General features: G+C 38.3%; 4 protein-coding genes across 4 annotated transcripts in view; 2 read left to right on the forward strand and 2 right to left on the reverse strand.

Annotated features, from left to right (window-relative positions):
- The window catches only part of fbxw8 (F-box and WD repeat domain containing 8), a 19,996-nt gene extending 14,697 nt beyond the window's left edge, over window positions 1-5,299 (forward strand). The window contains exons 8-11 of the mRNA XM_008336245.3: window positions 39-166; window positions 3,236-3,409; window positions 4,020-4,136; window positions 4,895-5,299. Of these exons, the coding sequence (XP_008334467.1) occupies window positions 39-166; window positions 3,236-3,409; window positions 4,020-4,136; window positions 4,895-5,060 (585 nt within the window). The 3' untranslated portion in view covers window positions 5,061-5,299. The remainder of the gene's footprint in view (window positions 1-38; window positions 167-3,235; window positions 3,410-4,019; window positions 4,137-4,894) is intronic.
- Window positions 5,300-5,323: 24 nt separating this feature from the next.
- tesca (tescalcin a) lies at window positions 5,324-13,896 on the reverse strand. The gene is made up of 8 exons (XM_008336244.3): window positions 13,713-13,896; window positions 11,273-11,342; window positions 10,721-10,801; window positions 9,789-9,928; window positions 8,599-8,660; window positions 6,075-6,182; window positions 5,951-5,998; window positions 5,324-5,859 (listed from the first exon to the last, which is right to left on the reverse strand). The coding sequence occupies exons 1-8, from the start codon at window positions 13,771-13,773 to the stop codon at window positions 5,767-5,769; spliced, it is 663 nt and encodes a 220-aa protein (XP_008334466.1). The 5' UTR covers window positions 13,774-13,896; the 3' UTR covers window positions 5,324-5,766.
- A 1,231-nt stretch (window positions 13,897-15,127) lies between these two features.
- fbxo21 (F-box protein 21) lies at window positions 15,128-23,534 on the reverse strand. The gene is made up of 11 exons (XM_025053413.1): window positions 22,996-23,534; window positions 22,550-22,685; window positions 22,128-22,237; window positions 21,870-21,991; window positions 21,603-21,749; window positions 20,430-20,566; window positions 20,220-20,356; window positions 19,681-19,861; window positions 16,886-17,175; window positions 16,638-16,795; window positions 15,128-15,833 (listed from the first exon to the last, which is right to left on the reverse strand). The coding sequence occupies exons 1-11, from the start codon at window positions 23,217-23,219 to the stop codon at window positions 15,592-15,594; spliced, it is 1,884 nt and encodes a 627-aa protein (XP_024909181.1). The 5' UTR covers window positions 23,220-23,534; the 3' UTR covers window positions 15,128-15,591.
- Window positions 23,535-23,744: 210 nt separating this feature from the next.
- nf2a (NF2, moesin-ezrin-radixin like (MERLIN) tumor suppressor a) overlaps window positions 23,745-25,969 on the forward strand; it is a 34,774-nt gene continuing 32,549 nt past the window's right edge. The window contains exons 1-3 of the mRNA XM_008336243.3: window positions 23,745-24,421; window positions 25,393-25,518; window positions 25,638-25,760. Of these exons, the coding sequence (XP_008334465.1) occupies window positions 24,308-24,421; window positions 25,393-25,518; window positions 25,638-25,760 (363 nt within the window). The 5' untranslated portion in view covers window positions 23,745-24,307. The remainder of the gene's footprint in view (window positions 24,422-25,392; window positions 25,519-25,637; window positions 25,761-25,969) is intronic.

The raw sequence follows: 25,969 nt of genomic DNA on the forward strand, positions 1-25,969 counted from the left end.
CATATATATATATATAATTTTCTTTTTGTGTGTTCCAGATCCATGTCTACAGCTTAGAGACGGGGAAACCTGTGGTCTGTGTGGGCAGCTCACCAGGAGACTTCAGCTGCATCAACCTGAAGAACAGTCCAGCTCACCTGCTGGTGTGTGGAAATAAGGACAGGAGGTACAGTAGTAGTAGTAGTTGTAGTAGGACACATTTAGACATACACAGGATCACATTTGTCCTCAAGAGGGCACTGATTGACAACTGAAAGCCGCTGCTGCAGCACTGAAATATTACAGGACTAAATCCTTAAGACTTCCTTAAAGTACACACTAAGACAAAAAGCAAGAAAATACAAACTACAACTGATGTTAATGAGCAGTCTGACCACAGATGGCGCTGAATCCTCCTTCAGAGTTGGCTGACATGTTTAGATGTGACACTGAGGACTAAGACTAGGAGAATTAGTCAATGTTTTACCCTGTTACATTCATGTATTTAGCTTGTGATTATTTTTAGGATTTTATTTGTGGATTCTTGTCAAAGAAATTATTTAAAAAATACTATTTGTGTGCTTTATATACGTGCTGTGGTGAGAAATTAAAATTTTGTAGTGTTTATCTTAAACTGTGTCCGTCGAGGTGATAAGATATCGGCAAAAAGTTCAAAAATATCGGACATCTCTACCAAAAAATGACGTCAGGCGTAGAGCTACAGGACAGTGAGATTTAAATCAAGATTTAAACCAATCAAGTCGTCTCTGAGAGATTCCTAACGTTTTCGCAGTTGCAACTTGAATAGAAGAAGTTGTGAAACCAGGTGTTTAGAGAATGTGCGTGAGGTAAACAGCTCTTGTGAATACTGATTCACACCTGTCAGTCTGTCTGCTACCTTCTGAGACAAAGCTTCATACACTTTGATGAAAAGAGTAGCAAAGGACATTGAAGTCCTCAGACACTGGCGTTGTTTGTTTGTTTTTTTTTTGTTTTTTTTTAAATAAAAACCATAATACCCATACCCAGTTACCCATAATGCCGTTGAAAGAAAAAATCTGGCCTTTTGGGTCACACCCGGTAACAACACGTGCATTCATGTGTGTGCACACTCCCTAACCTGGCTCTTCCAGATGAGGACAAGACACATAAAAGAGCCATTCTCATCTATTCTGCACTTGTTAGCCGAAGCTGCGGCGCACGAGCTGGCAGCAGGACCAAAAAAAGCCTGGCACGCTTCTCTCTGCCCCTGCTGCTTCTATTCAGTCCCAAACCCATCTGGCTGCTAAGCAGTTGGCTGATAGCGAAAGACACAACCGCCGCATCTTTTTTTTTTCAGTGTCCGTGGCCCTTCTTCTAACCCTCATTATTCCTTCCGAGTTACGACACTGGGCAAAAGCGGAGGCTACTCTATCACCGCTAATGAAAATGTTTGTCATTCTCATGTTAATATTTTAACAGCAGCATCGCTGAATGCTGAACACGCTCCGTGCCAAAGGATCCGTGGCGTCTTAATCCAATTCCTTTATACTTTGTTCGCCGTCTCCTCTCTCCGAGGTGTGCAGTTGTGTTGGCGGCGATGCACCCCCAGCAGCTTGGCGTTCTCCCTCTGGCCCCAGCTGCTGCCACGCTTAGACAGAGACGAATGGGAGTCTTTGAGACCAAGGGACAGCCAGCACACTTGGCGCTCCACTGCTGTGGCCTAAGGCCAACGACTAATATGTCTCTTTCTTTTGTCCAAATTAGTTTTGTCCTTCGGTTTCTTTTGGGCAATGAGGAGTCCTGATATTGGAAAAACGACAGGGCGCCGCTAATGGGAATGATGTGGGCAAAGAGCAACATGTAGTAAGAGAAGAAGAATAAGTGAGTGTAGCCAGTGGTCATTATACAAAGAGAAAAAAAAAACGTAATTTTGAAGTTAGCTCAAAAAAACAGTTAGAAATTAGCCAGAAAAAGGTTGGTGATAGCCAAAAAACAGTTTTAACTGAACAAAGAACTGTTCAAATTAGCCAAACACCAGTATGGAGTTAGCTCAAAAAATATTTGAAATTTTCCAAAACCAGTTTAAAGTTACCCTAAAACCAGTTTGGTGTTAACCAAAAACCAGTTTGGTGAAAATCATTTCCAGCCTAACTAAATACCAGTTTAAGGTTAGCTCAAATACAGTTTGAATTTAGCCTAGCCCAGTTTAAAGTTCACTCTTCACACTAGTGTGGAGTCAGCCTGTGTTATAATTGGTGTTGAAATCATATTTGGACGGATGTCAGTTGGACCACTTCTATTGTAACACCCTGATCTTTCAGTTTTCTTTCAAGTGTCTCTTTAAGGTTGATAAAGAACAAGTTCGTAGAGCAAAAAAAAAAACAAAACAAAAACAAACAGCATCTGGAGCCAAAATAACTAAAACTAAATCATCGACTAAATGAAGTGAATACATTTAAGTGGATGACGCAGTCTTGTTAAAGTCGTGGTCTGGATACTGTAATAAAGTTTCAATGGCAGCAGATGGCGCTGGAGTTCCCCTGGGCTCCAGTTGAGTCATGAGTCACTTTTAGAGTGATTAGAAAAAAAAAAGTTTTACAATTGTATTTTAATTGTTATATTTAAAATTTTAAACCTTTATTATTTATATTTATTATGTATTTATTTTATTTTATTGTTTTTTGTATTTGTAGTACTAACATTTAAAAAAATGTTTCACCTTTTTTAACCTTTCTATTTCCTGTGAGCTCTTGTTGTTTATCTATTATGGTATTTTCTACCTTTCATTTTATTGACCTGATTCCCTGACAATCAGTTTAGAAATATAAATCTCACTTACATATCTATTTAATGTCCAAGACTCCACTTCCTGTGGGAGGCTCTGCGAAATTCCATGCCAAGGAAATTATTCTTTGTTAAACTCGGGGCCATTGGCTGAAGGCAGAAAACAAAGGCTACAGTGACACAGCTGTTTAAGGATTTTCATGGTTGTGTCTTGGCCCATGTTAAAACGTCCTCTTGTTACTCCCATAACAAGGAATAAAGAGCTTTTGTGTGAAAATGAATGAAGTCTTTGAATGGCTGGACCCAGGCAGATGATTTCCTCCTGTGTCTGCACCAGAAAAAAAACAAAACACAACACTTAAAACCCCCACTCCACACGACTGGAAACTCCAGTTGATGTGGTGCTGTCTGTAAATGTTGTGATCACTCTGAACATTTTAACCTTTGACACAGGTCTGAACCTTGACCCCCTTTCTCTGTTGTCACTCAGGGTGAGGGTGTACGACCTGAGGAGCGGCTCCTCTGTGGTGTCTCTGTACGCTCACCACCTGGGCGTGACGGCGGTGCAGGCGGACGACTGGAAGATTGTGAGCGGCGGAGGCGAGGGGTTGGTGTGTGTGTGGGAGATGAGGATGACGGCCAAACTGTGGGAAATGCACAACAGGTGAGACGTGGGACCTGTCAACAGTGGACAGTTTGGACATTATGTATGGATTCATGTCTTCGTCAACCTTTGAATTTGGTTGATTTCATTTTTTACATTTTTACATTCCCTCTATTAAAGTCAGATTTAATAGTATTGTATTTTAGCTAGTTGTTCTCCAGGTTCATTAGCCGAGCACTAACAAATCGTTAATACAGTGTTTTCCAACCTTTTGGGAGCCACGGCACATATATATCATCAGAAAAAAACATCATGGCACACCACAAAAAAATCTCATAAAAAGTATATTTAATAAAATAATCTTCAAGTTTAAATGACCTCATAATTGACTAAAATCTCAGCCTGTTTAGTTGAAAACAACACTAATATACTGGCAGGAATTGAAGAAAGAGACTCGCAAAGATTAAAGATACATTTTTAGTTTTCATAGCCATCTGCTCCCACCTAGCAGAAGAGTATTTAATTGTGCTTTGCCTTTCATGCTTTGACAAGCAGAGAAAAATGATACGCAATAAATAAATAATAGTTTTCAGCCAATAGTTTTCAGGGAGAATCCTCAAAAGGACCACTTTTGAGGACTGTTCTTCAAACGTTATCTTCTGTCCCACAGACATCCTGTCAGGCATGTGCGCTTCAGCACCAGCACGCTGCTAACAGCTAACATCCCAGATGACAAATCCCCACGGGGGGCCTGCATCACAGATGATGATCTCACAGCCCACCGCAGGTGAGGTTCTTGTTCCTCTTCTTGTCGTTCTTTCTCTGCTTCTTTTTCACTGTTCATTTTCATCTCTGTTCTTTCCTTTTAGCTACTGCTTTTATTATGAAATTATCTAATCTTATTTTATCTTAATTAATCCTATCTTGATTTAACTAATCTAAGTTTACATTAGCTTAAGTTAAGATAACTATGCTTATTTTAGCTTAACCTAACTGGTCTGGTCTTAGCTTCATTTGACTTAACTAAACGTTACTAAGTTTATCTCAGCTTAACTTAGCTTCTTTAATTTTACTTTCATAAACTTAACTAAGCTTATTTTAGCTTATCATAGCTTCATTTAACCTAAATATACTTTAACCTTATCTTAGCTTCATTTAACTTAACTAAACTTAACTAGGCTTATCTTAGCTTACCTTAACTAAGCTTATTTTAGCTTTAGTTAACTAAACTAAACATTAAGCTTAGCTTAGCTTTGGTTACCTTAACTAAGCTTATTTTAGCTTCATTTAACTAAACTTTAAACTTAGCTGCATCTAACAAAATTTATTTAACCGTATCTTACCCTAATTTAGTGTAATACAACTTAACTTTACCTAACTAAGGTCATCTTATCTTAACTTAAGTTAGCTTAGTGTCACGTTAATCTGTCAGACTACGTTCCCTACTTAATATTCATAGTGTCGTTCTAAAATCTGTGAAGTGGTTTTCAGCTGGATCGGTCCAAACATCGATCGTGGTCTAACCCGAACATGTTTGTCGTCCAGACACAGGGGAGTCATCTGTTATTACGATTTCTCCGAGGACGCGCTGACCCAGGATCACATCCTGCCAATCTGCAGGTCGAACTACGCCGAGTCGTCGGGCTACAACTACAACATTAGCCTAACGGTTCCGTACGACCGTCTCTCTGCCTCCAATCATTCCTACTGATGTGGACGGGAAACAGAACTGATCTGAAACCAGTTTGATTCCCCGAATGGAAACTTAATAATTCATGTTTTTTGTGAGTGTAGAATTCATCCACATCTGTCAGTTTTTTTTAAACAGTTAAGTAGATATTTATACTGGGATCGTGATGGATTCATGACTACAATTGACTATTTTCATCTATTTTCATTTCAATCAGTGCTGATAAATAACATTCGTCTATAAAACACAACCAAAATGTTTTCAATTTTTTGTTTTTAATTTCCTTGAAATCACAAACATAAAAAGATCATAATCTCATTCTTTACATATAAAGTTTTTTTAGTGCTGAAAAGGTATTTAACTTCACAAAACGTCATTGTGTCTCAAAGATGATTCCTTTACTGAAGAGGTAGTTAGTTTAAATTATAAAGACTGATTCATGTTATTAAAAAGACAACTCTATGGCAAAACAAATTCAAATATATCACAATTGTTATTGAGCATATGATTTATTTCACTTAATATATGAATTATGTTGAAATAAATCCCATTTTTACACAGTGACTTATGACCAAAGATGGAGGGTTTTTTTTTAACATTAATGGTCTACAGGAAAAAACGTAATCTAAAAATATTTCAAAAGTTTTTGGCTTCTCTCAGGGTAAAGAGTGAAGTGGTTCCACTTTAAAAAAAAAAAAAGTGAGTTACTGTATATAAATGTTTTCCTTCACATGGTCGCTTTCCCACAACGCATTGTTGTTGTGTCTACATCCAAGAAGCGAATGTGCATCCTGGACTCCATCTCCAGCCCCTTCAAAATCTATCCAGACATAATGAAATATATTTAGTCAAAGGCACCCAAAAAACTTTTTTTTCCATTTCATTAGGGGTAAAAAGAAATATCATCAAACCTGCTCGAAATGCTCAAACGTAATTCCTTCATAAAAGTCCTCTGGAGCCTGAAAACAGAAGGAAACGAAACATCAAGACGACATTTAGTAAATGATCGGTTCATTTCTGCTGGACTTTTCTCACCATGTGTGGCACGTTTGTGCTCGCCACCTCCAACATGGCTGCATCTGCTATGGCCTTGGCAGCCTCCAGTCCGATGGCTCCGCTCTTGGACAGAAGCTCTTCCACGACCTTGGATTAAAACGTGGAAACGATTGAAACTTTTTACCACAATGGAGATCAAAATGTAGGTTTACTGAAGTACAAGTACTCTGAAATACTCCTCAAACCTTCATTTTACCATCAAATACAATTCACCTAAATAAAACAATGAAATATTCCAACTGTTGGGAAATTGATAAATTAAGACAACACAATTTATTAAGTTATAAACCTAAATACTACATCGTTATTCACCCCTCCTCGCTCATTCCAGCAACTCTGCTGTTACTGTTTCTTACACCTGAGTTGAGTTAATATATATTTTTTTATTCACCAGGATACCCATACATGTACACTATATTAAAATGAAAAGAACCGTGACATTATTTATTTGCTGTTAGCAAGCAATGTAAAAAATTTAGACCTGAAAGTTCAAAGTTGGTTGTCATTAATAAGTCAGTATCTGCTGATGTTGCAGGATGCTAGCTACTAAATATACCTGTCGAGTTGAGGTAATAAATCATTTATGTTTTTGTATGAAAAGCCACAGCCAGGTGGTGTTTGAGCCATTCATAAACAGTCCTGTGATGTCACTCATGAGCCACAGGTTTCAGATCTTGATTCAGGTTAATTATACAGCCAGGTGATCTTACTGTTGTGCTTTTAATAGCCTCTAAGTGCAGGCATAACAAGAACAACAACGCTGCACCTCTGTGATTCACCCACACAAATATTTTTATCCTGTTACTCAGTTCACCACAGATAACTGCAAGGGTGTGGACAGACTCATTGACTTCACTGTTTTCTTCACAACAAAATGACAATGATTAACAAGAAACGCTGCACTTGATGACATCACCGTTTGAAAGAGACAAAACCATATGTTTCACAAAATCAAGAAAAACTCAAGAGGAGGGGCAAATAGTCATTTAGACCAGTGTTTCCCAAACTTTTTTTCTGGGGACCCATATTTTAAAAGTCACAAACCTTCGCAACCCAAGTCAATAGACATTATTCGTAAACATCAGGGAAACATGATACGAGATGACCCAAAAAAATTATTTTGCGACCCACCTGCGATGTATTGCATTGACTGTGGGTTCTTGACCTACATCGGAATCTCCTTCAAGTCCAAACTCACACACTGGACATTAATACTTATGTCACTCACATATGCTAACACAGTGGTAACATAAAAATGTAGGACATAGAAACATCAGAAGATTCTTACTTATGCCTGAGAGCCATAACAAAGGGCAAAAAGTTCCCAAAAACCCCCACAAACGGAAGAAAGACAATCTATGCCAGTTTTTCCCAAACTTTTTTTCTAGGGACATATTTTAAAAGTCACAAACTTTCACGACCCAAGTCAATAGACATTAATTGTAAACACCTGGGAAACATGACGCGAGATGACCCAAAACAATTATTTTGCGACCCACCTGAGGGGTGACCCAGTCTTCAGGAAACAATGATATATGCCATCCAACCGGCGAATGTAAACAAAGTAGTGATGGGATAACCGACTCTTTTTATTGATTCGAATCTTTGATTCTCGAATACTAAAATGAACGAGTCGTGAACGAATCTTGAATTAATCATTTCATTCGTTTTACAGCAGGTGGCGCTTTAGCCCTATTGAGGGCGTTGTAAAGAAGTCTGCGGTTCTCCGACACTAAATAAGGCAACATGGTTTGCTTCCGCTGACAAAGTCTACAAAGTACACAAAATGCCATAAGTAATTAAAACCATGTGAAAAGCTAAGAAATAAAAACACACCACAATGTGAAGATGAATGGTTCACAGCGAAAGATTAGTTCACAGCGAAAGATTAGTTCACAGAAAAAGATTAATTCACAGGGAATGATTCGTTCATAACGAAAGATTAGTTCACAGCAAAAGATTAGATCACGGCGAAAAATTCGTTCACAGCGAAAGATTAGTTCACAGCGAAAGATTAGTTCACAGAAAAAGATTAATTCACAGGGAATGATTCGTTCATAACGAAAGATTAGTTCACAGCAAAAGATTAGATCACGGCGAAAAATTCGTTCACAGCGAAAGATTAGTTCACAGTGAGTGATTAGTTCACAGTGAGTGATTTGTGAGTGATTCGTGAGTTCAATATGAACAAATATTTAATATGACTCGGGAGTCACGAGTCATATGAAAGTTCAAAATGAACGAATCACTCGCGAACGACACATCACTAAAACAAAGCCGTCTTCAGCTTATAGTGCCGTGTGACGACGTATTCTTCCACTCCACTCGCAAACTAGTTTGCGTGTGAAATACGCTTTAACCCCGTATGTCGGAATGATAGAACAAGACTTTCTTAGTAGATTGATGGGAGATGACGACATAACCACGGCCGTAAACGAGGACCCCTTGTACTGTGCGAGCTCATCCGTCTTCTGCGTGTATCTTCATAAGTATATTTTCTTACCTTTCTGTACTCCGTCAAAGTGATGATACCGTCGTTGTCCGTGTCATGCATGTTGAACAAGACTGAAAAAGAAGGAGAAAGGACTGTCATGTCAGGGTCTCCGCTTTCCTCACAATGATTTTTAGTTATGATTAGTTTCAGGATGTGATGTTGCCTTTTATAAATGTAAATAACCACAACGGAAAATCATAAACATCGATGCCGGATATGGGAAGCCATGGAAACCACTGACTGTCCTAGACTTGGAGTGCGGCGGGAGAAGTGATCGAGATGAGTGCTGAGTGACCACGCCTTGGTTAACAAATACACACAACAGGAAAATCAGGGGACACTTCTGTGGAACACAGGAACTCGTTGTAGCTCACATATCCAGGTAAACTTTTGATTCGTGGGCCACAATTGTCCTAAAATTAAACAGGGGGGCTGGAGGGGTCTGGAGTCGATAAAGGGAGCGTTCGTGTGAACTAAGATAAATGACATGTAAAAGACATGCATACTGTGAAGGCTGAAATGCTAAAATTGTTTTCTACGCCATCTATTGGGGAAACGTATAATATAAAAATATAAATAAATTATATAATTTAGAAAAATATGGCGGGCCGGATTAAAAAAATGAACGAGCCGCATCCATCCTCCAGACCTTAGTTTGCCCATTCCTTTACTAAGAGAAAATGAAAACTCTTTACTGAAAACCACTGGTTAATCCTGGGGTTTGAACCCTTTCTGGCAAACTCTGGCTTTTTGTGTAATCATGTGTTTTATGAAATCATCTCCTTTTAAATAAACTCAACTAAAACTAAAATAAACTAAAAAAAATACCCCTGATCTTGTCGTTGTAAGGCAAGGGTAGTAACCACTACCAAAATGTGTCCCTCTGCCATTTTTGATACGGTAATAATTTTGCATTTTGTTTATAGAGTTTTTTTTTGTAAGGGTAGACAGTACACCGATTTCATTGTACTGCAATACTGCAGTAATAGTACATCTGCAGTTATCTTATCTCAAAGTGCTCATTGTCACCACCGCTGTTCGTAGCCTGCGGTGCATGTGTTAAAAACCTGATCCCTACAATACACACCGACGTGATACTTTGGATGGCCTTGTACTCTATGTCTCAGTATTTGTAAAATAAACATCCTGGACAGCTCCCCTAGTGACGGTGGTTAAAAACAGACTGTGGTGTCTCTTACAGCGGAGCTTTTCCTTTCTCATGGCTTCCTTCTCCTCCGCTGTGGTCTTCAGGTTGGGGGGGCGGAAGTGAGACATGACCATAAGGAACTGTTCGAAACCGATCTCATGGAAGAACCCAGCCTTGTCGTCGCGCTGGTTCCTGTGACACAAAAAGATTTTTTTTCCTGATGTCCTGATATCAATACTTTTCATTCAAATACTCGAGTACTTCTACTCAAAAACGTTGAGTTTCGTCAGGGTGGAGGTGGCTCACTGCAGATCTTTAGTGTGCAGATGAACACTGATTAACATTTACAACCCAGGCCTTTATCTTATCACAAAGACCAAAGATGTCTCCCAGCTCAGTAAAAAGAACCAATAAACCCGTGGTTTCCAACCTTTTTTGGCTCAAAAATGTCTGTTGACCCCAGAGTCTTTTTTTCTGTTTTCATCATGTCTCTTATACTGTGTTGTTTAAGATTATGTTTGGTGTTTTTATCCATAATTTAAAAAAGAAAAACAATTAGTTAAAATATATATATTTGTGCGTATATAGCATGTGTTAATGTATATATAATAATATATATAATTTGCCAATTACACAATATATATATATATATACAGTAATATATATATAATTTACATATCACAAATTACTAGACTTTTTAGGCAACTCCATTTGAATACCAAACGATCCCATGTGGACTCGCGACCCCAAGAAATAAAAACACTGCAATAAACATACTAAACAGTAACAGGCTGAGAACAGGTTATAGTCTGAAATATATTCTGTAGCAGGTGTCAATATATGTAGGTCACTGATGGTTTGTATTTTTTTATACCAGTTAGTATCGGTACATTTGAAATACCTACAAATAGTACTTGTTTACTTTTGTTTGTACTACTGTGTATAAGAACATAGGGCATTGTATTGCAAATGGAACTCACTCACCTTTTGTCAAAGAACGCATCAATAATCTGTTTTCTGAGGGGGTTGTTGGACAGGGCAGATATCGATTCCAAGTTTTCTCGACTGCAACGTGACAAAAAAGAGGTACTACAGTACACAGCTGGTATCAACATACCATACATTTACATAATACAGAAATATATTTGTAGGAAGTAAAAGCATCTATGTGTGTGGGAAGACACGTCCTGCACATGTTTTCTGTTTCTTCATTTAAGAGTAGGCCTTGTGATTTACAGCCAACATGTTTGAGTGTGTGTGTATGCGTTTCAGGTATAGCTGTAGTTGTTGGGACATTTTTGTAAAGTACCATCTCGAGGACATTTTGCAGGTCCCTACTGAATAAAAAGGTATTTGGAGTTGTGTGTGACGTCAACATAGCATCTGGTACAGATACCAGAGATGGCCACACTTCATTACCAGAGCTCCACGCTGGTAGTATTTCATCTAGTGTGGACACCATCAAGGCCAAATAGTTTCCACTCAGACCATGTGATCAGCAGAGCTTTGCCATCGTTATATATTTTTACCTCTTACCTTATGGTCTCTTCATTTCCACTCAGGTGCAGAAAACGTTTGTGGAGGTTTTTGATCTGCTCCAATGAAACTAAAAAAAAAAGGAAGACGTATCACTTAACACTCTAGTAACACTCTACAGTATTCTTGGTTTGCAATATCAGTGCAGTAGTATTTTCATAGTCCTCTGTCTGTTACACAGATGATAATGTTGTGCCATTAGCTAAAGAACGTATGCAACTGTATGTATAACAACAGCAATAAACACAGGTTTTAAAAGCTCATGTTAAATATTTTGTATTGACATTTTAAATATATATACACATGCATATATCTATATATACACATACACACACAGTATATATGTACATATACCGCATTTACAGTACATACATCTATTTAAATGTGTATACAATTATATATACATGCATATATGTGTGTCTATACATATATAAATATAAATATATTTGTGTGTATGTAGCATGTGTATGTATATATGTATATTTATATACATTATTTATGTGTACATGTGTTTATATGTCTGTCTATACATACAGTATATAAATATATGTGTATATGTAAATATATATTTATGTGTACATGTGTATATATGCATATATATGTGTCTATACAAATATATACAGTACGTGTATACAGTGTTTATGTGTATATATAGTATATATATTTATGTGTACATGTGTATATATGTATATATGTGTCTTTAGACACATATATACAGTATGTGTATATAGTTTATGTATATTATATATATTTATGTGTACATGTGTATATATGTATGTGTATACACATATATACAGTACGCGTGTATATAGTGTTTATGTATATATACTGTATAGCCCTATGATTATATTACAGTTAAACCGTGTTATCAGAGTTGTTGTTGTCCAAGTAAACAACATGTGTGAACAGGGAGAGATCACATGCAGCCTACAGCGCACAGTGGTTTTAAACCATGCTTTGCTGCATTCATTTGCAGTCCTAATAACAGTCTAATGACAATGCAAACACACTGTGCTGCCGCAGGACTGCTTTTATTTCAATATCTGCTTCCTTGAATCATTAACCCTCTGTGACTCGGTCGGTGTATCAGGGCAGCTTTTCTTTATTCCTCTGCTTTGGTTAAATACCTAATGTGTGTTTGTCGTGGCAGTTCTGTTAGGGTGAGGAACTCGGTTGCTTCCTCGTGCAGAAACATGTTTGCTGGTCAGAGTGTGTGCTTGGACTATTGCGTGATGTCACATTTAAAAAAACAACTTAGTCACACAATTGGAAAACAAACAAACAGGTTTTTGTCTGTCAGGGCATCGAAACTATTTTATCAGAGACACACAAACACATAACAAACAGCAGAGATAAAATGGGTTCAATCTTAAGGAACAGTTACAGCCACAATAAAAATGGAACCAGTCTGGGATCACCACTTCATTTCCTGTCGGGATAGTCGGCCTGTCGGAGCATGCTTGAGGAAAACATGTCCGTGCAAACAAATCCACTCTGCCTTTATGAAAGTTTATTCTGATAACTTGGAATCATTAACTGTTTTTCATGTCTGTCCCAAAAAAAACAAAAAAACATTTACCTTTGAGTGATTCACACCTGGGGCCGTCCATTTTTTTTTTTAACTAGGAACCTCGAAACCAAAGGAGCCCCTAATAATTACACAAGGCAAAGTCAAAAAGTTCTAAGACAGCACAATTTTTTTATTAGTGTCTTAGAACTTTTTGACTTTGATTTTTTTTTAATGGTATTCTGCGGGATGTTTTAGCACCAGATCACAGCCTGCTCCTTAGCCTCGTCAGACTTTTGAAATTGAGTTACTTTCAAATATTATTTCAGAACTGGGCTAAAAAAAGAACTTGACAGGATCTAATTCAAGTTTGACAAACGTAAAAAGATAAAACACCCAACACTATACCATTTGTCTTAGAACATTTTGTCTTACTGTCATTTTGTACGTATATGATTTTTTTGCTTATTTAAATGAACCAATCAGTGCTGAGGATCAAACAGCACTGGTATGTGTTCGTGTTATTATAGACAAACTGGCAAACAACAACAACAAAAAAATAATATCACGATTGTTTTGAAACTTCACTACCCCCTGGTGGTCGCGGACCCCGTTCTGAAAAGCTTTTATACAGTATATGTATATAGACCTATATCATAACATAGCAGCGCTTAGTACATGTAAATATTCGGGTGAAGTTAGCTTTCAAACATTATCGCTGTTCTTGTGAAATAATATTCAATACCATTCAAGTTTCTGTTCGATATTTGTCCACTTTTCCTTGACAGCAGAGATTCCTTAATGTCAGCACAACTGAAGTAGAGAGAGTACACACTACTATAACACAGGGCAGAGTTTAGCGGCGTGTGCACAAGCACAGCAAAAGTCACTTCCTGACGGGAAAGTTTTCCATGTGTATGTTTGTGTACTTACATCCAGTTTTGTCCATCAGGTCCTGGTACCTGTTGTCGGAGCGGGTCTGTGAAGCTCCCATCGCTGCTGCTGCTGCTGCTGCTTCAGCCGCGCGTCAGTCCGAGCGCATGATCTCAACTTTCCTTCTCCTTTTTATCTCCTCGCCTGTCTTTTGGGTGTTTTACGGCAGTCGGCGTGAGTGACGTTGCCTCACTACCTCCCTGTGGATTTAATATCTCACTACAGTTGTGCAACAGTTTTTCTATCATTTTTGAACAAGTCCGTTGGTAAACAACCAACCGGATCTACTTTACCGAGTGGCACTTACTGCTTTCACAATATCTGGTCTGCGGCACATGAATACGTCACAGGGGGTATAAATATAAATTTGTACCGCCATAAAATTAGCCGTTAGAATAATTTTAATAAACACGTACAGTGTCTTTGCTACAATAGAAAGGCCACTAAAAGGAATATTTAAATCTGTTGCATGAAAATGTGTTTGTACAACATACCTTCGACCCCCTTTAAAAAAAAAAAAAAAAAAAGTTATTCAATGAATTATTGTAGTTTTTGAATCTGAGTGTTGACCTGGTCATTGTCCTGTAAAACCAGAATATCATCCACCATTCCACTGTGTTGAAATGTATCGTAATATGATAAGAATCTGAATTTCTGACATATTTCTGGTCATTTGTTTTTGTAAAAGTGATATTCTGGTGTGCTATAGGGACGAGGAACTGAGCATCATTAGACCTACATATAGAATTACACAACAGATTCAAAAATGCAAGTACTTGTCCTGAAGTACAGTAATATTAACTATAACAACTGTGTGAAGTACTATAATCGTGAAAAAATATATTATAATTTCAGCTTCATTCAACATTGAAACTCACACTGTTGTCTGCTTTATTCGACCCATCCTTTTTTCCTCAAGGTTTCCTCGATCCCTTGTTTCTGTGACTAAAACCCCCTGCTGGTCTTCTGTGGCATTACAGGGTAAATTGTGTAAAAATAACCAATAAATACAACTTCATAGATTTCAATTTTTTAATTGCTCTGTAATGTTCGGTACATGTTTTTTGATGTTAGTAAGGTCCTTGGAGGTTCACTTATTTTCACTGCACTAACATCTAGAGTAATACTGAATGTCCATGACACCCCCATATGTTTTACTTCAGAAAAAAAGTACTCTAAAATGGTGAAAGTTATACTTTCTTTAGTGCATTAGATTTTATCAACACAGAGTTTTTAAACTCACTTTTTTACATATATAAATACATATATGTATAAATGTATTTTTGTGTCTATATACATATATGTGTATATGTTTGGAGTTCCCTTACTGTTCCCTGCACCTCGATAGAACCAGTGAAACCGAGTCGAGCCTGAACCCCCTGGATTACAGTGCCACTTGAAATATATATATGTATATATATATACATATATATATTTCAAGTGGCACTGTAATCCAGGGGGTTCAGGCTCGACTCGGTTTCACTGGTTCTATCGAGGTGCAGGGAACAGTAAGGGAACTCTAGTTAATGGAGTGTTCTGTTGTTTGTAGGTAGAGGGAGAATCTGCAGCACCTGGACACTGATCCACAATTTATATTTCAACCATTAAGATCCAGCCTGTGTCTTTCTCCTCCAGGTTTTTGAGACTGGAATTAAGAGTCTTTACTTGGTAGTAAAAAAAAAGAAACACCATTCTCTTTTGGCATTGGCTGAGCAGTAAGCCATGTTAGACGCACAACAAAAACTTTAAACTTAAATTTTCAGTTTTCTACAATTCTCCATAGTAACTGTCTCTTTTGGTAAAAATCTGCAGTGAAGCAGGAACTCAAGGGATTGGAACGAATGTCATCGATTCTCATGATGACATTGGCCATATTTTGCTACATGGACGCAGACTGGTGCGTATTTTGGACCCAAGCCGTGGTCCGCTGTTGGCCGTCAGGACTGGTGGTCAATCTGTGATAGAGCTGCTGCACTGTGCTGGCAGTTTCATTCATGTCTTCTGGGTAACGGGTGCAAAGGTCCTCGTTGGCCACGTAGTGGGTGTCAGAAAACTCTGAGAAGTATCGACCCACCTCTTGGTGTCCGATCTCCATGGGGGCCGAGTGAGGCTCCAGGTTTTCTGGAGGAAGAATCGCACATAGAAAAGAAAAAAATGAAGAAAATGAAAACACACACACACACACATTTCTCCACTAGACAGTGATCACCTCGAAACACAACAGCGTTCATTATTCACCATGACGCACTCACCACAACCACACACCGCGAGCTGGGGACAGTGTTATTAAGTTGTTTTGCTGTATGTAAGCAAACCGCCAATTTAGTGATGTGTAAAAAAATCTTCCATCTACTTGCTAGTAGATAGTAAAGGTCTGATACAACAGTCAAGTTAAATTTGTCACAGGGTCTCCCATACAGGCCCCTGACCCCTGGTTTTAGTACCATTTCATTATATTTTTTGTTATTTAATGCTTATTTTTGTTTTGTCCAAAATTGATTGTATTTATCCAAAATGTTTGTATTAAGTTTACGACATCACTTTGTTGTTTTGGAAATGCTAACCATTCCATCCGCTTCCTGCAGAATCCACTTTTGGAGTGAATGGTACAAACGCACCTACAGCAGGTCCGGGCAATATATGGTATGTGGGCCAGATATGGCCCGCTGGGCTATCTAATCAGGCCTGCCAAACACCAGTACAAAGTATGGTAAAGACTGATGTAAATCCTTCGGCTTCATGCATTACAATGAATCGACTGTAATTTCCAATGTTGCCACTTGATGGCAGCAGACATCAAATGTGCCAAATTATATTTTGGTCCTTGAGTCCAAAAGTTTCTCCACCCCTGACCTACAGTATGAATGAAATACCTGATCAATATACGTCTTGATAAGCAGGAAATTGCAAGAAAATTATGGATACCTTGCGCTGCGTAGCGGCATGTTCCATCCTGAACTAGAACGTTGTAGAAGGGCTGTTGGGCCCCACGGGGCAGCTGACGGACCCTCATGGTGGTGATCCACTCCTGGCTCATGCTGCATTTGGAGTCCCAGCCGTAAATCACACAGTTGTAACCTGACCTGGTGCGGACCGTGAAGCACAGCAGACTAGCATCAATATCTTCCACTATTAAAACTGTTTCTAATTCTGGACGTTCTAACACAACACACCTCTTGTGTTTCATGACCATTCCGACTGAGTACTGGACCTCTGAGTTTTCCGGAGCACTGTGCCTCTTCACCTCAGGCGCCATTGGGTACTTCCTGTGCTGGATGTGTTCCATTGTGTGTTGCACCAGATAGCCTACCGCTCCGTGCTGAGACGGATCCAGGGCCTGGATGTGCTGCAGGATGTCGAGCACCTGTGGTAGGACAACGGACGATGGACGAGACATGAGAATTCTTAGGTAAATGGATGTCTTAGCCATGAGAATTAATTTGTGAAATAAATCAGATGAATAATTTTAACTTAATAATATTTCCACTTATTGTTCCATGTAAGCGTTGTTATTTAAACATGCTGTGGTGTTTCATTTTCTGTGGTGTGCTAAAATACCATCTCGACTCCCAGAATGCATTGGTCTACAACTCACAAGGTGACTGACATTGAGTCAAGGACAACAACTTGAATGGAGATTAGAAAGTTATTTTTTATATCTTTGTGAAAATAGGAATGCTGATTAATCTCAATTAATTGTAATTAATCAGATTAAACATTTGAATCGTTTAACAGTCAGATATTAAGACCAGATTTTTTTTAATGATTCAATGTTCAACTCAGCCACAAAGGCCGAAAAGAGAATAGGAGGTCGTTTTCCACTCAGGATCGTGTTGAAGGTTGTAAAAAAGTCAAGTTCAATTTTGCTATTTATTCAAATTTAACAACTTCCTGGTCTTTAACATATGGTTTATATCCTCTTCAGTAGTAATGTGATGTCAATTTTGTAAATAATAAAAGAAATTCCAAACCACCTCTTTCATAGCACATAATTCTATTGTGTCATTAACATCTGATTTTTCGGACCATAAGGCGCACCGGGTTATAAGGCACGTTAAGCAAAACAAAACAGTCAGTGAAACAATTAAGCGTAACCAAATCAAGCATGTCGGGATCCCTCTCGTCAATATCCGAGTCAGTCTCGTTGCTGTTACTCAGCTGTTCAGTGATGATTACGGCCTTGGTGAAAGCTTGGACGACATTTGAGACCGATGCCTTAGCATCCACGATCCATTAGCAGATAGTGGCGTAACTCGCCCTCTGTCTTAGTGAATGTGCGAATTCTTTGGTTAATCCACCAGGAATGACGGCAAGCCCCGAATTAGTTTGCTTCACTTGGGTTTTGACAATATCGGTGAGATGGGCGCGCATGGAGTCGCATATCAATAGGGACGGAGATTTGTGGAAAAGGGTAGTGACCTAAGTTGGACACTGGAGGACGCTGTTGTGTAGAGATGTTGTCACTATTTTTGTTCTGGATGGTCACTGTATTGTTGTTTTGACGCTGTTCCGTGGCGAATTGCGGATGTTTTGCAGAGAGAGTGTGTTTTTTCCCTGCATCGATAAAAAAAGGAGAAATAAAAAGAGTTCTTGACCACGAAAAAATCGACAGCCATGCGTCTGAGTCGTCCTGTATCGCACCATACATCGACAATACAAAAACACAACTTAGAGTTCCGGAGTGTTTGGAGGCACGACGCGATGTTGCGCGGATTTGGGTTACAACTATACTGTAACAATTGTTGTTGAGCATCTTCTAATTGTTAATTAACAGAGTTAAACGTCATTGTTGGCTCCCACTGTGCTTCAGTTGTGTGGCATCATGTGTGATGCGCTGTGTGGTTTGGCTTTATAAAATCGGTTAGAGCTCAGTAAGCACAACCAGAATTAATACATAAGGCGCAATGTCGATTTTTGAGAAAATGACAGGTTTTTAAGTGGGCCTTATAGTAGTGAAAATACGTTAAATAAATTATTAATAGGCAAAAAATAATCTTAATTTATTCCTGATAGTCATATATTTACATATAAAGAAACAGCCGCTGTCTGTTTGTCTCATTTGTTGCAGCCTAATTAGATTTTCCCCATAGGTTAAATGAATAGGATTTAAATACAGGAGTCGTTACATCTGTGAGCATTCCGTAAACTGACAGCTGGTGGAACACACTCTCGGTGACGGTTCAGTCTTGCTTACAGTGCCTGTAGTTCATTCTGTAATTAAGACACAAGTGTGTTCCGCTCTCCACACACCGACTCCTGCACATCTGTCTGTTCTGACGCTTGGTTGTCTCTCCAGTGCTGGTCCCTCAGCTTAACTTCATCCTACTTTACTACATGTCACAGTCACATGCAAGGCAGGAATTCAGTGATTAATGCTCAGCTCTGTCATTCATGTAATCACAATTAATTGTTATAAAAACAAGTAATTATTAATCATCATGAATGAATGCAATTCATAATCTCGTATATTTTCATATAAAGACTGTCAAACAATCCAGTTTTAAACAGATTAATTGTGATTAATCACGATTAATCGTGATTAATCATGATTAATTGTAATCATAATTAATAATAATTTATCATCATAAATGGATACTTTTCACATATTCTAATGTTTTCATATTAGGGCTGCCAAACAATTTAATGTTAAACAGATTCTTCATGATTAATCACGATTATTCGTAATCATAATAAGGATTAATCATCAAGAATGGCGAAAATCGACATCACAACTTAATATGACAAATAACGCCTGACTTTGGAAGTTGAAGCCTCTGTAAACCCATGCTAGGAGTTTTAATGGTATTTAAACCTCCTACATCCAGACTTTTTCACAAATATATTAACAAAATTAAAGTTTCACAGCCATTATTAATATACTGTTTACATATAAATTTGTGATTTGACTCAGTGCTTTTACACCATCTCTTTAGATCTAAAGCACAAAGTACAAAGTTCTCTCCTCTTACCCTCTCTTGCCAATATTGAGCAGGTTCCCCACCATCCTGAGAAGCACCTCTGTAGTACTGATGGCACTGTAGTAGTCTGCTGTCACCTGGTGCCCAATGAGGTACTCGCACTCCTTGGCCGTCAGTTGCTTGCCTTTGCCGAAGGCATCGATGTAGACAAAGTCGTAGATGTCGTCACTCCTGAAGTGAACATGTTTGAATACTATAACATCAATCCAACAATTTTACCTGCCATTGAAAGTACATGTATAAAGCAAAACAAATCCAACATAAAAAGGAAAGCGCTACGGTTCCCAAGGTGAGAGGCGGGGTCCCCTTACGGGGGGTAGACCTGCAGTTATGGATGCATTTATAGATAAATATAAATACACGTCTTGTGTACTTATCAGTGTCAGTATCAGGTACTTCAGCCTGGTATTTTGCATTAGCTTTATGTGTTATGTGTTGTATCATATATCTATGTCATTCATGTCATTTACTGTAATGTTATGAATTCTTAGTGATAATATATGAAGTATTACTTTATTTAGAACTGTACCTTTGAGCTTTTTGGCCCCAGCGCAGCAGAAAGTGATTTGGGAAGTTGACGGGCTCCAGTTGCACGCCAAGTTTCTGTGCCAGTGTCATGTAGAGAACAGAGAGGCTGATGGGAATGCCAATGTGGCGTAGGAGCACCTGAACCCAAGAAGGTGTGGTCCAATCAGAAACAGTGTCTTTTTATATATATANATAAAAAGTTGTTAAATACCTGGTGGATGTAGGAGTTGAGGGGATTGTAGTAGTCCAGTTCATTTCCTTTATATTGAAGATGATCATATAAGACGGTGTTTAAGACACACAGCACCTGCCTCTGGAGATTAGAGTCTTCTATGACGAAACAGTCGCCTGCATCACACACACACACAGAAACATATTAAAACTGTGTGACAACCAGGTTGGGCAGGAAGAACTCAATTTTCCGCAGCAAAGTATTTACAGGAGTCTTTGGAATGACACTACTTCTTTGACCTAAACCGCCTACTGCAGGGGTGTCAAACTTATTTTCACCGGCGGCCACGTCAGCAATGCAGTTCCCCTTGAAGGGCCAGTTAATAAAAGTTAGTAAAAGGTAGACTGTATAGATCAGTGGTTCCCAACTTGTGGTTTGTGGACCAGTACCAGTCCAAAGGTCATTTGGTACGGGGCCGCAGTGGGACACAGTGAAAAAAATTTGCTTAATTTTTACCAATTTACTTCATTCAAAGAAAATCCAGAAAATTCACCATATCTATTGACTTCCTTTATTTAAAGATAATCTGGCAATATTTTAAAATAATAGGTCATTCAGACTCTGATACAAACAGAAAAGAGTCTAGTAGATGTTTTATTTTGAAAATTTAATGATCCTTCAATGCTCAGCACCTTGCTACCGGTCTGTAGTAACTGGGTGACCAGTATCACGGTCAGGGTTAGATGTAATTATGCCATAAAAGACTAATACATGTTTCTGCAAATTGATTATAATTTATTCAAGCTAAAAATATTGTTCATTTCTATGTAATAAAAAACAAAAAAAAAACAAAACAAAAAAAACAACTTAATTTCATTAGTTAAAAAACTCTGCTGAATGGACTTTATTTAATCAATTTTAAGCTCCCACAGCTTAAAATGGCCTACTCTATGTCAAACTCAAGGCTCGGGGACCGGATCTGGGCCACATCATTTTCCGTGGACCACCAGAGCTTAACAGGTGTATGGTTGTCCTAAAAAAGTCATGCGTGGCCAGTATTCACAATTCAAATTTTTGTATAACAATTTTAAAAAGGATATGTTTACTACATCTCCCATACACATGCACATTGTTTTTGTGATCGGTCATGATTTTTCAAAATTCTCATACATACGTCCCAAAAAAATGTTCCCCTAACTTATAAAGGCCCACCTTCAGTGATGTGCAGAGTGGGATGAGAGGAATTTTTCACCCTGAGCACCTTCTTAACCTTTTCTGCCACCTCATTTACTTGAGCCAATATGCTGTCAAGTGTAACATCAGCAAGTGGGTTACAATACTGGTCCACCATGACAGCACCTGAGGGAACAGAGTGGTGAAAATCCATCTTATATCACACAGGACAAAAATGTGTATTCAATAGCAAACTCTTAATCTAACATTTAAAAAAAAAAAAAAAAAAAAAAAGCTTTCCCCCACCTTCCAGAGCCGACTGCTGCTCTGCAGGCAGCTCTAGAAACATTTTCAGACGCCTCTGGACTTTCTGCTGTCTCAGAAAGTAAAGGATTTTCTTTGCATAGTACTTTAACGTGAGGCTTTTACTATGGATGAGTGGAGAAAAGCGCAGACTCATTAACAATGCAGGGAGGAGAATGTGCAACAACAACAAAAAAACTCAGGGTTTTATGGATTACTCCAGGAATAGCCGCTAGGGGGCAGCAGATAGCGGGCTCTTACCTCCTGTCTGTGTTCAGAATGAAGAGAAGCTCATCTTCACAGAAGTGCTCGGGCATTCCCAGTGATTCGATCTCTGCAAAGCTGTCTCCCAACACTTGGCCAACGCAAGGCTACGTTACAGATCTCTGCGTTAGTTTGGTGGGTTTGTTAGGAATTTAATTAAAAATATGTGAAAAATATATAATTATAGGACAATTCATGATAAATATGTATATTAAATATTGAATTCTATTCTATTCTTCTCTATATAATCGTATTGATGTTGATATTTATGTTTATATCTAATTATAATAATAGAACACCTGCATGTGATAGAATGGTAGTAAGGTAGTACTATGTCACATTTATTTTTTAGTATATGTATAATTTGATTAATTTACAAGACGGTGACACAATATACGCATGACAAATATATTACTTACGACTTCTGTGAAGAACTTCTTAGAGATCGACTCTACCATCCTTCTTATCTCTGAACCGACACGATGGCGTGTTTTGTATTCTCCCAGCCAGTCATAACATTCATTCTGGTGATAAAACCGCTGCAGTCTAGGGCATCTGTGCAGATCAGACGAAAATAATTGTTATCAACACGAAGTTTTCAATGAGACCTGTTTGCGATGATGTAGAGGATCTAGATGAAAGCTTCAAGTCATAATTCTGTTAGCTTTTGGTAAATCACGAGTTTGAACAGCTGTACAGAGTTTATGATTGACGAGCCCTGTTTAGTGGTCTGAAGATAAACAGATTGTCGCTCGTTAGGTATGACTATACATTCAGACACATCAGCAGAGAACTATTACTATTTAAATCACTGTTACGACAGAAATCTAAGATAGAAGTCACATCACATATAGAATACAAGCACCTGAGTTTATACTGGTGTTCCCAGACCTTTCCCCTTCCATGGCAGACGTCGCGTAGGCGCTTGCAGCAGGAGGAAACGTTACAAATATCGGTATGTTGGAGGACTGGGGCGCAAAGGATGTATTCGAGCAACTCACTCGGCAGGTCAGTGAGTTTTTTGCTCTGAGGGTCAGAAATAATCCCAGTTACACTACATTGCTCCTCTCCGGACACAAATGTCGCCATTTTGACTGTTTACTCTGATTAGCTCACTGTTCAAACTCCACCTATTTATGGCGCAGGGGCAGAACTATAGGCGGGACATGTGCGATAAAGTGGCGTACGATTGGCTGAGCGATGGAAGGGAAAAGTGATGCTGTGCTACGTTCAGGCACTTCAGGAACCGAACTTGAATTAAGGAACTTCTTAAAAACAGACAATATTTTACTAAGATAACTTATCAAAACTTATTCTCTGAGCTGTTTCTAATGGGACGCAGGGTTTCACGACTTTCTGTCTGTTCTGACCATCTGCAAAATTTATACTCACACATACCATGAGAACTAGAAAATATAGAAAATAAGTTTATGCAAATTCATACCACTTAAAACATGAAAACTGAAACATGTTTTTTATCATACAATTAGAAAAAACACCTTTTATGAACATCATTACATGCATGCACCCTTTGGTATTGAATATTTAGCTGCTGGACCAAAGTTTGTCCGTCAGCGCCGCACTGTTTCCTTATAATAACAGACGACACTTGAACGCAGCAAGCGTCAAGGCTAAACAGCTAACAAGCGGTTAGCAACAGTTAGCCGAAGCTTCTGTACAAGCTCAGCTCTCCAGAGGAAACCTGTTGGATTGACAGTTTTTTGTAACCCGGAATCTTTTTTTTTATACCTCAGACGTTTATGACTTCGGCGAAAGGAGAAGTAATACAGGATCGAGCTAACATATTTTATTCACCCTTGCGTAAAACTTAGTGTAATATAAAGTTGTCATGTTGACGTTTTCTTATGAAGTTGACGTAAATTGATAGTACAACACGATGCTGTGTAACCAAAGTACGCAGGACATTTGACGACAAATACAGTGTAAGCAAGTAAATGTGATTTATACAAACGTGGGAAGTTGCTTATAATCGGTGAAAGGAAGGAAAACCTCGTCACAAATACAGCTGTGTTTACATTACGATAGCATTGCCGAAATGACTTGACTTAACAAATTACGGAAGCGGTTACATGTGTGAAGTATTTAAAGTGAGAGGTTGAAAAAAATAAACCACTTTTGTAAGTAGGTAGGTAGAGTTCCTACTTATTTTATTTGCCATGGCGAGTGCCTTAGCAGCGAAGATGGGATTTAACTCACTGCTGAGAAAACAACCGAAGAACTTCAATGTCAGGATCTGTACAATGGAGTCAGACATGGAGTTCAGCTGTGAGGTGTGTATTCTCGACACACATTTGTAAAATATATGACTTTCATTTGACAGTTTTGAGTTATTCTTTAGCAGTCTTGCAGTTTATGCCTGTTTTACCACAAAAAACAAAAAAACAAAACAAAAAACAAACACGGAACACATACGAAACTGTAAATGCAAAATTAATTTAAAAAACTGAATAGTATAATAATGCTTGCGTTTTCATTTTAACTCTAGATGGCAGCAAAAAGCTAATAATGATAATATTTCATCTCTGTCTTATGCAGCAGTGGAATCGTGGAAAATTATTTATTGCAGTATCAGCCTTTACAGTAATCCTATAAAGGAAAAGTGCCTGTCACAAACACAGTGTCTCACGGTGCATTTGTGCTTTCTCCGCGTGTGACTTTGTTCACAATAAATCATCAAAATTACTTGCTGACTTCATCTCTGTACTTACAAGGGAGGAACCCCTGCCAAAATTTGCAGTTAGTAATTACAAAGAGCAGAATAAATTGTTAGGTGCACGTTTCTTTTTTTTCTCCCATGGGAGCCATAATTTAATCCATTATGGCTTTTGAAAATAACATTTTTAAAAAGACAGCTAATTCAGCATCACAAAAGAGTTCTTGATTAGGTTTGCATGTGGTTATGATGTTGATGATTTTTTTTTGTTTATATATTTTTATGATGTTAACATCTAACACTCTGGCCTGTAGCATACCTCTGATAGATCACAGATTCTAAAGATGAAACCGATTGTGCATAGCTCGCAGCTTTCATCCAGAGGCTAAGATTATGTCCTAGTGTGCTGGGTAGATGTTTCATCGTACTAAATAGAAATAAAAAGAGCTCAGAAAAAGGCCATTTATCAGATAAAATTAACCCAAGCTAATTATTTTAGATTTTGATCACTTTATTCCTACTAGTAATTTTAATGAAACTCAACAGAATCGCAGTGGAGAAATATTTTAAGACACACTCTTCTTTCAGGTTAAGTGGAAAGGAAAAGACCTTTTCGACATGGTGTGTCGAGCTCTGGGACTGAGGGAGACTTGGTTCTTTGGTCTCCAGTACCACATCAAGGATACAGTAGCCTGGCTTAAGATGGAGAAAAAAGTAAGTGATTCAAGTGAAGCACTGATTTTCATCAGCAGGTGTGAATTATAAATACTGGTTATGTTTAGTTTCTGAAGCAACCACGAAGGTGAACAACAGCTCTTGCTTTACTGTTGCAGGTTCTGGACCAGGAGGTACCAAAGGAGGAGACGATCACCTTTCACTTCTTGGCAAAGTTTTACCCCGAGAACGCTGAGGAAGAGCTAGTGCAAGACATCACACAGCATCTCTTCTTCTTACAAGTGAGTATAATATATATATACTTTTATTGATCATAATTAGTATTGTTGGGTTTATGGTTGAAACATCCTTTCATCACCTTAGGTGGAAAAAAAGCTGTGTCATGAGACTTTAAATGACCTCAGAACTTTAATTAGTCAGACTTCCTCTACCACTATCTCCAGATTTGAGGTAATTACTTCCCCCTGAGCGTGTGTTGTGCCAAACCTAT

This window comes from Cynoglossus semilaevis, chromosome Z, assembly GCF_000523025.1.
Source record: "Cynoglossus semilaevis isolate Cse_v1.0 chromosome Z, Cse_v1.0, whole genome shotgun sequence".
Classification (NCBI taxonomy): Eukaryota; Metazoa; Chordata; class Actinopteri; order Pleuronectiformes; family Cynoglossidae; genus Cynoglossus; species Cynoglossus semilaevis.

Coding starts and splice junctions, on each gene's coding strand:
- tesca (XM_008336244.3), bottom strand. CDS start 13,773: ATGGGAGCTTCACAGACCCGCTCCGACAACAGGTACCAGGACCTGATG. Junction 8,661..9,788: donor GAGAAAGGAAAAGCTCCGCT/GTAAGAGACACC, acceptor CTTCTTTTTCAG/TCTTGTTCAACATGCATGAC. Junction 6,183..8,598: donor CTTTGACGGAGTACAGAAAG/GTAAGAAAATAT, acceptor TTTTAATCCAAG/GTCGTGGAAGAGCTTCTGTC.
- fbxo21 (XM_025053413.1), bottom strand. CDS start 23,219: ATGGCGACATTTGTGTCCGGAGAGGAGCAATGTAGTGTAACTGGGATT. Junction 20,567..21,602: donor CACTCTGCACATCACTGAAG/GTGGGCCTTTAT, acceptor TGTGTGATGCAG/GCGACTGTTTCGTCATAGAA. Junction 15,834..16,637: donor ATGCCGCTACGCAGCGCAAG/GTATCCATAATT, acceptor TTCTTCCTCCAG/AAAACCTGGAGCCTCACTCG.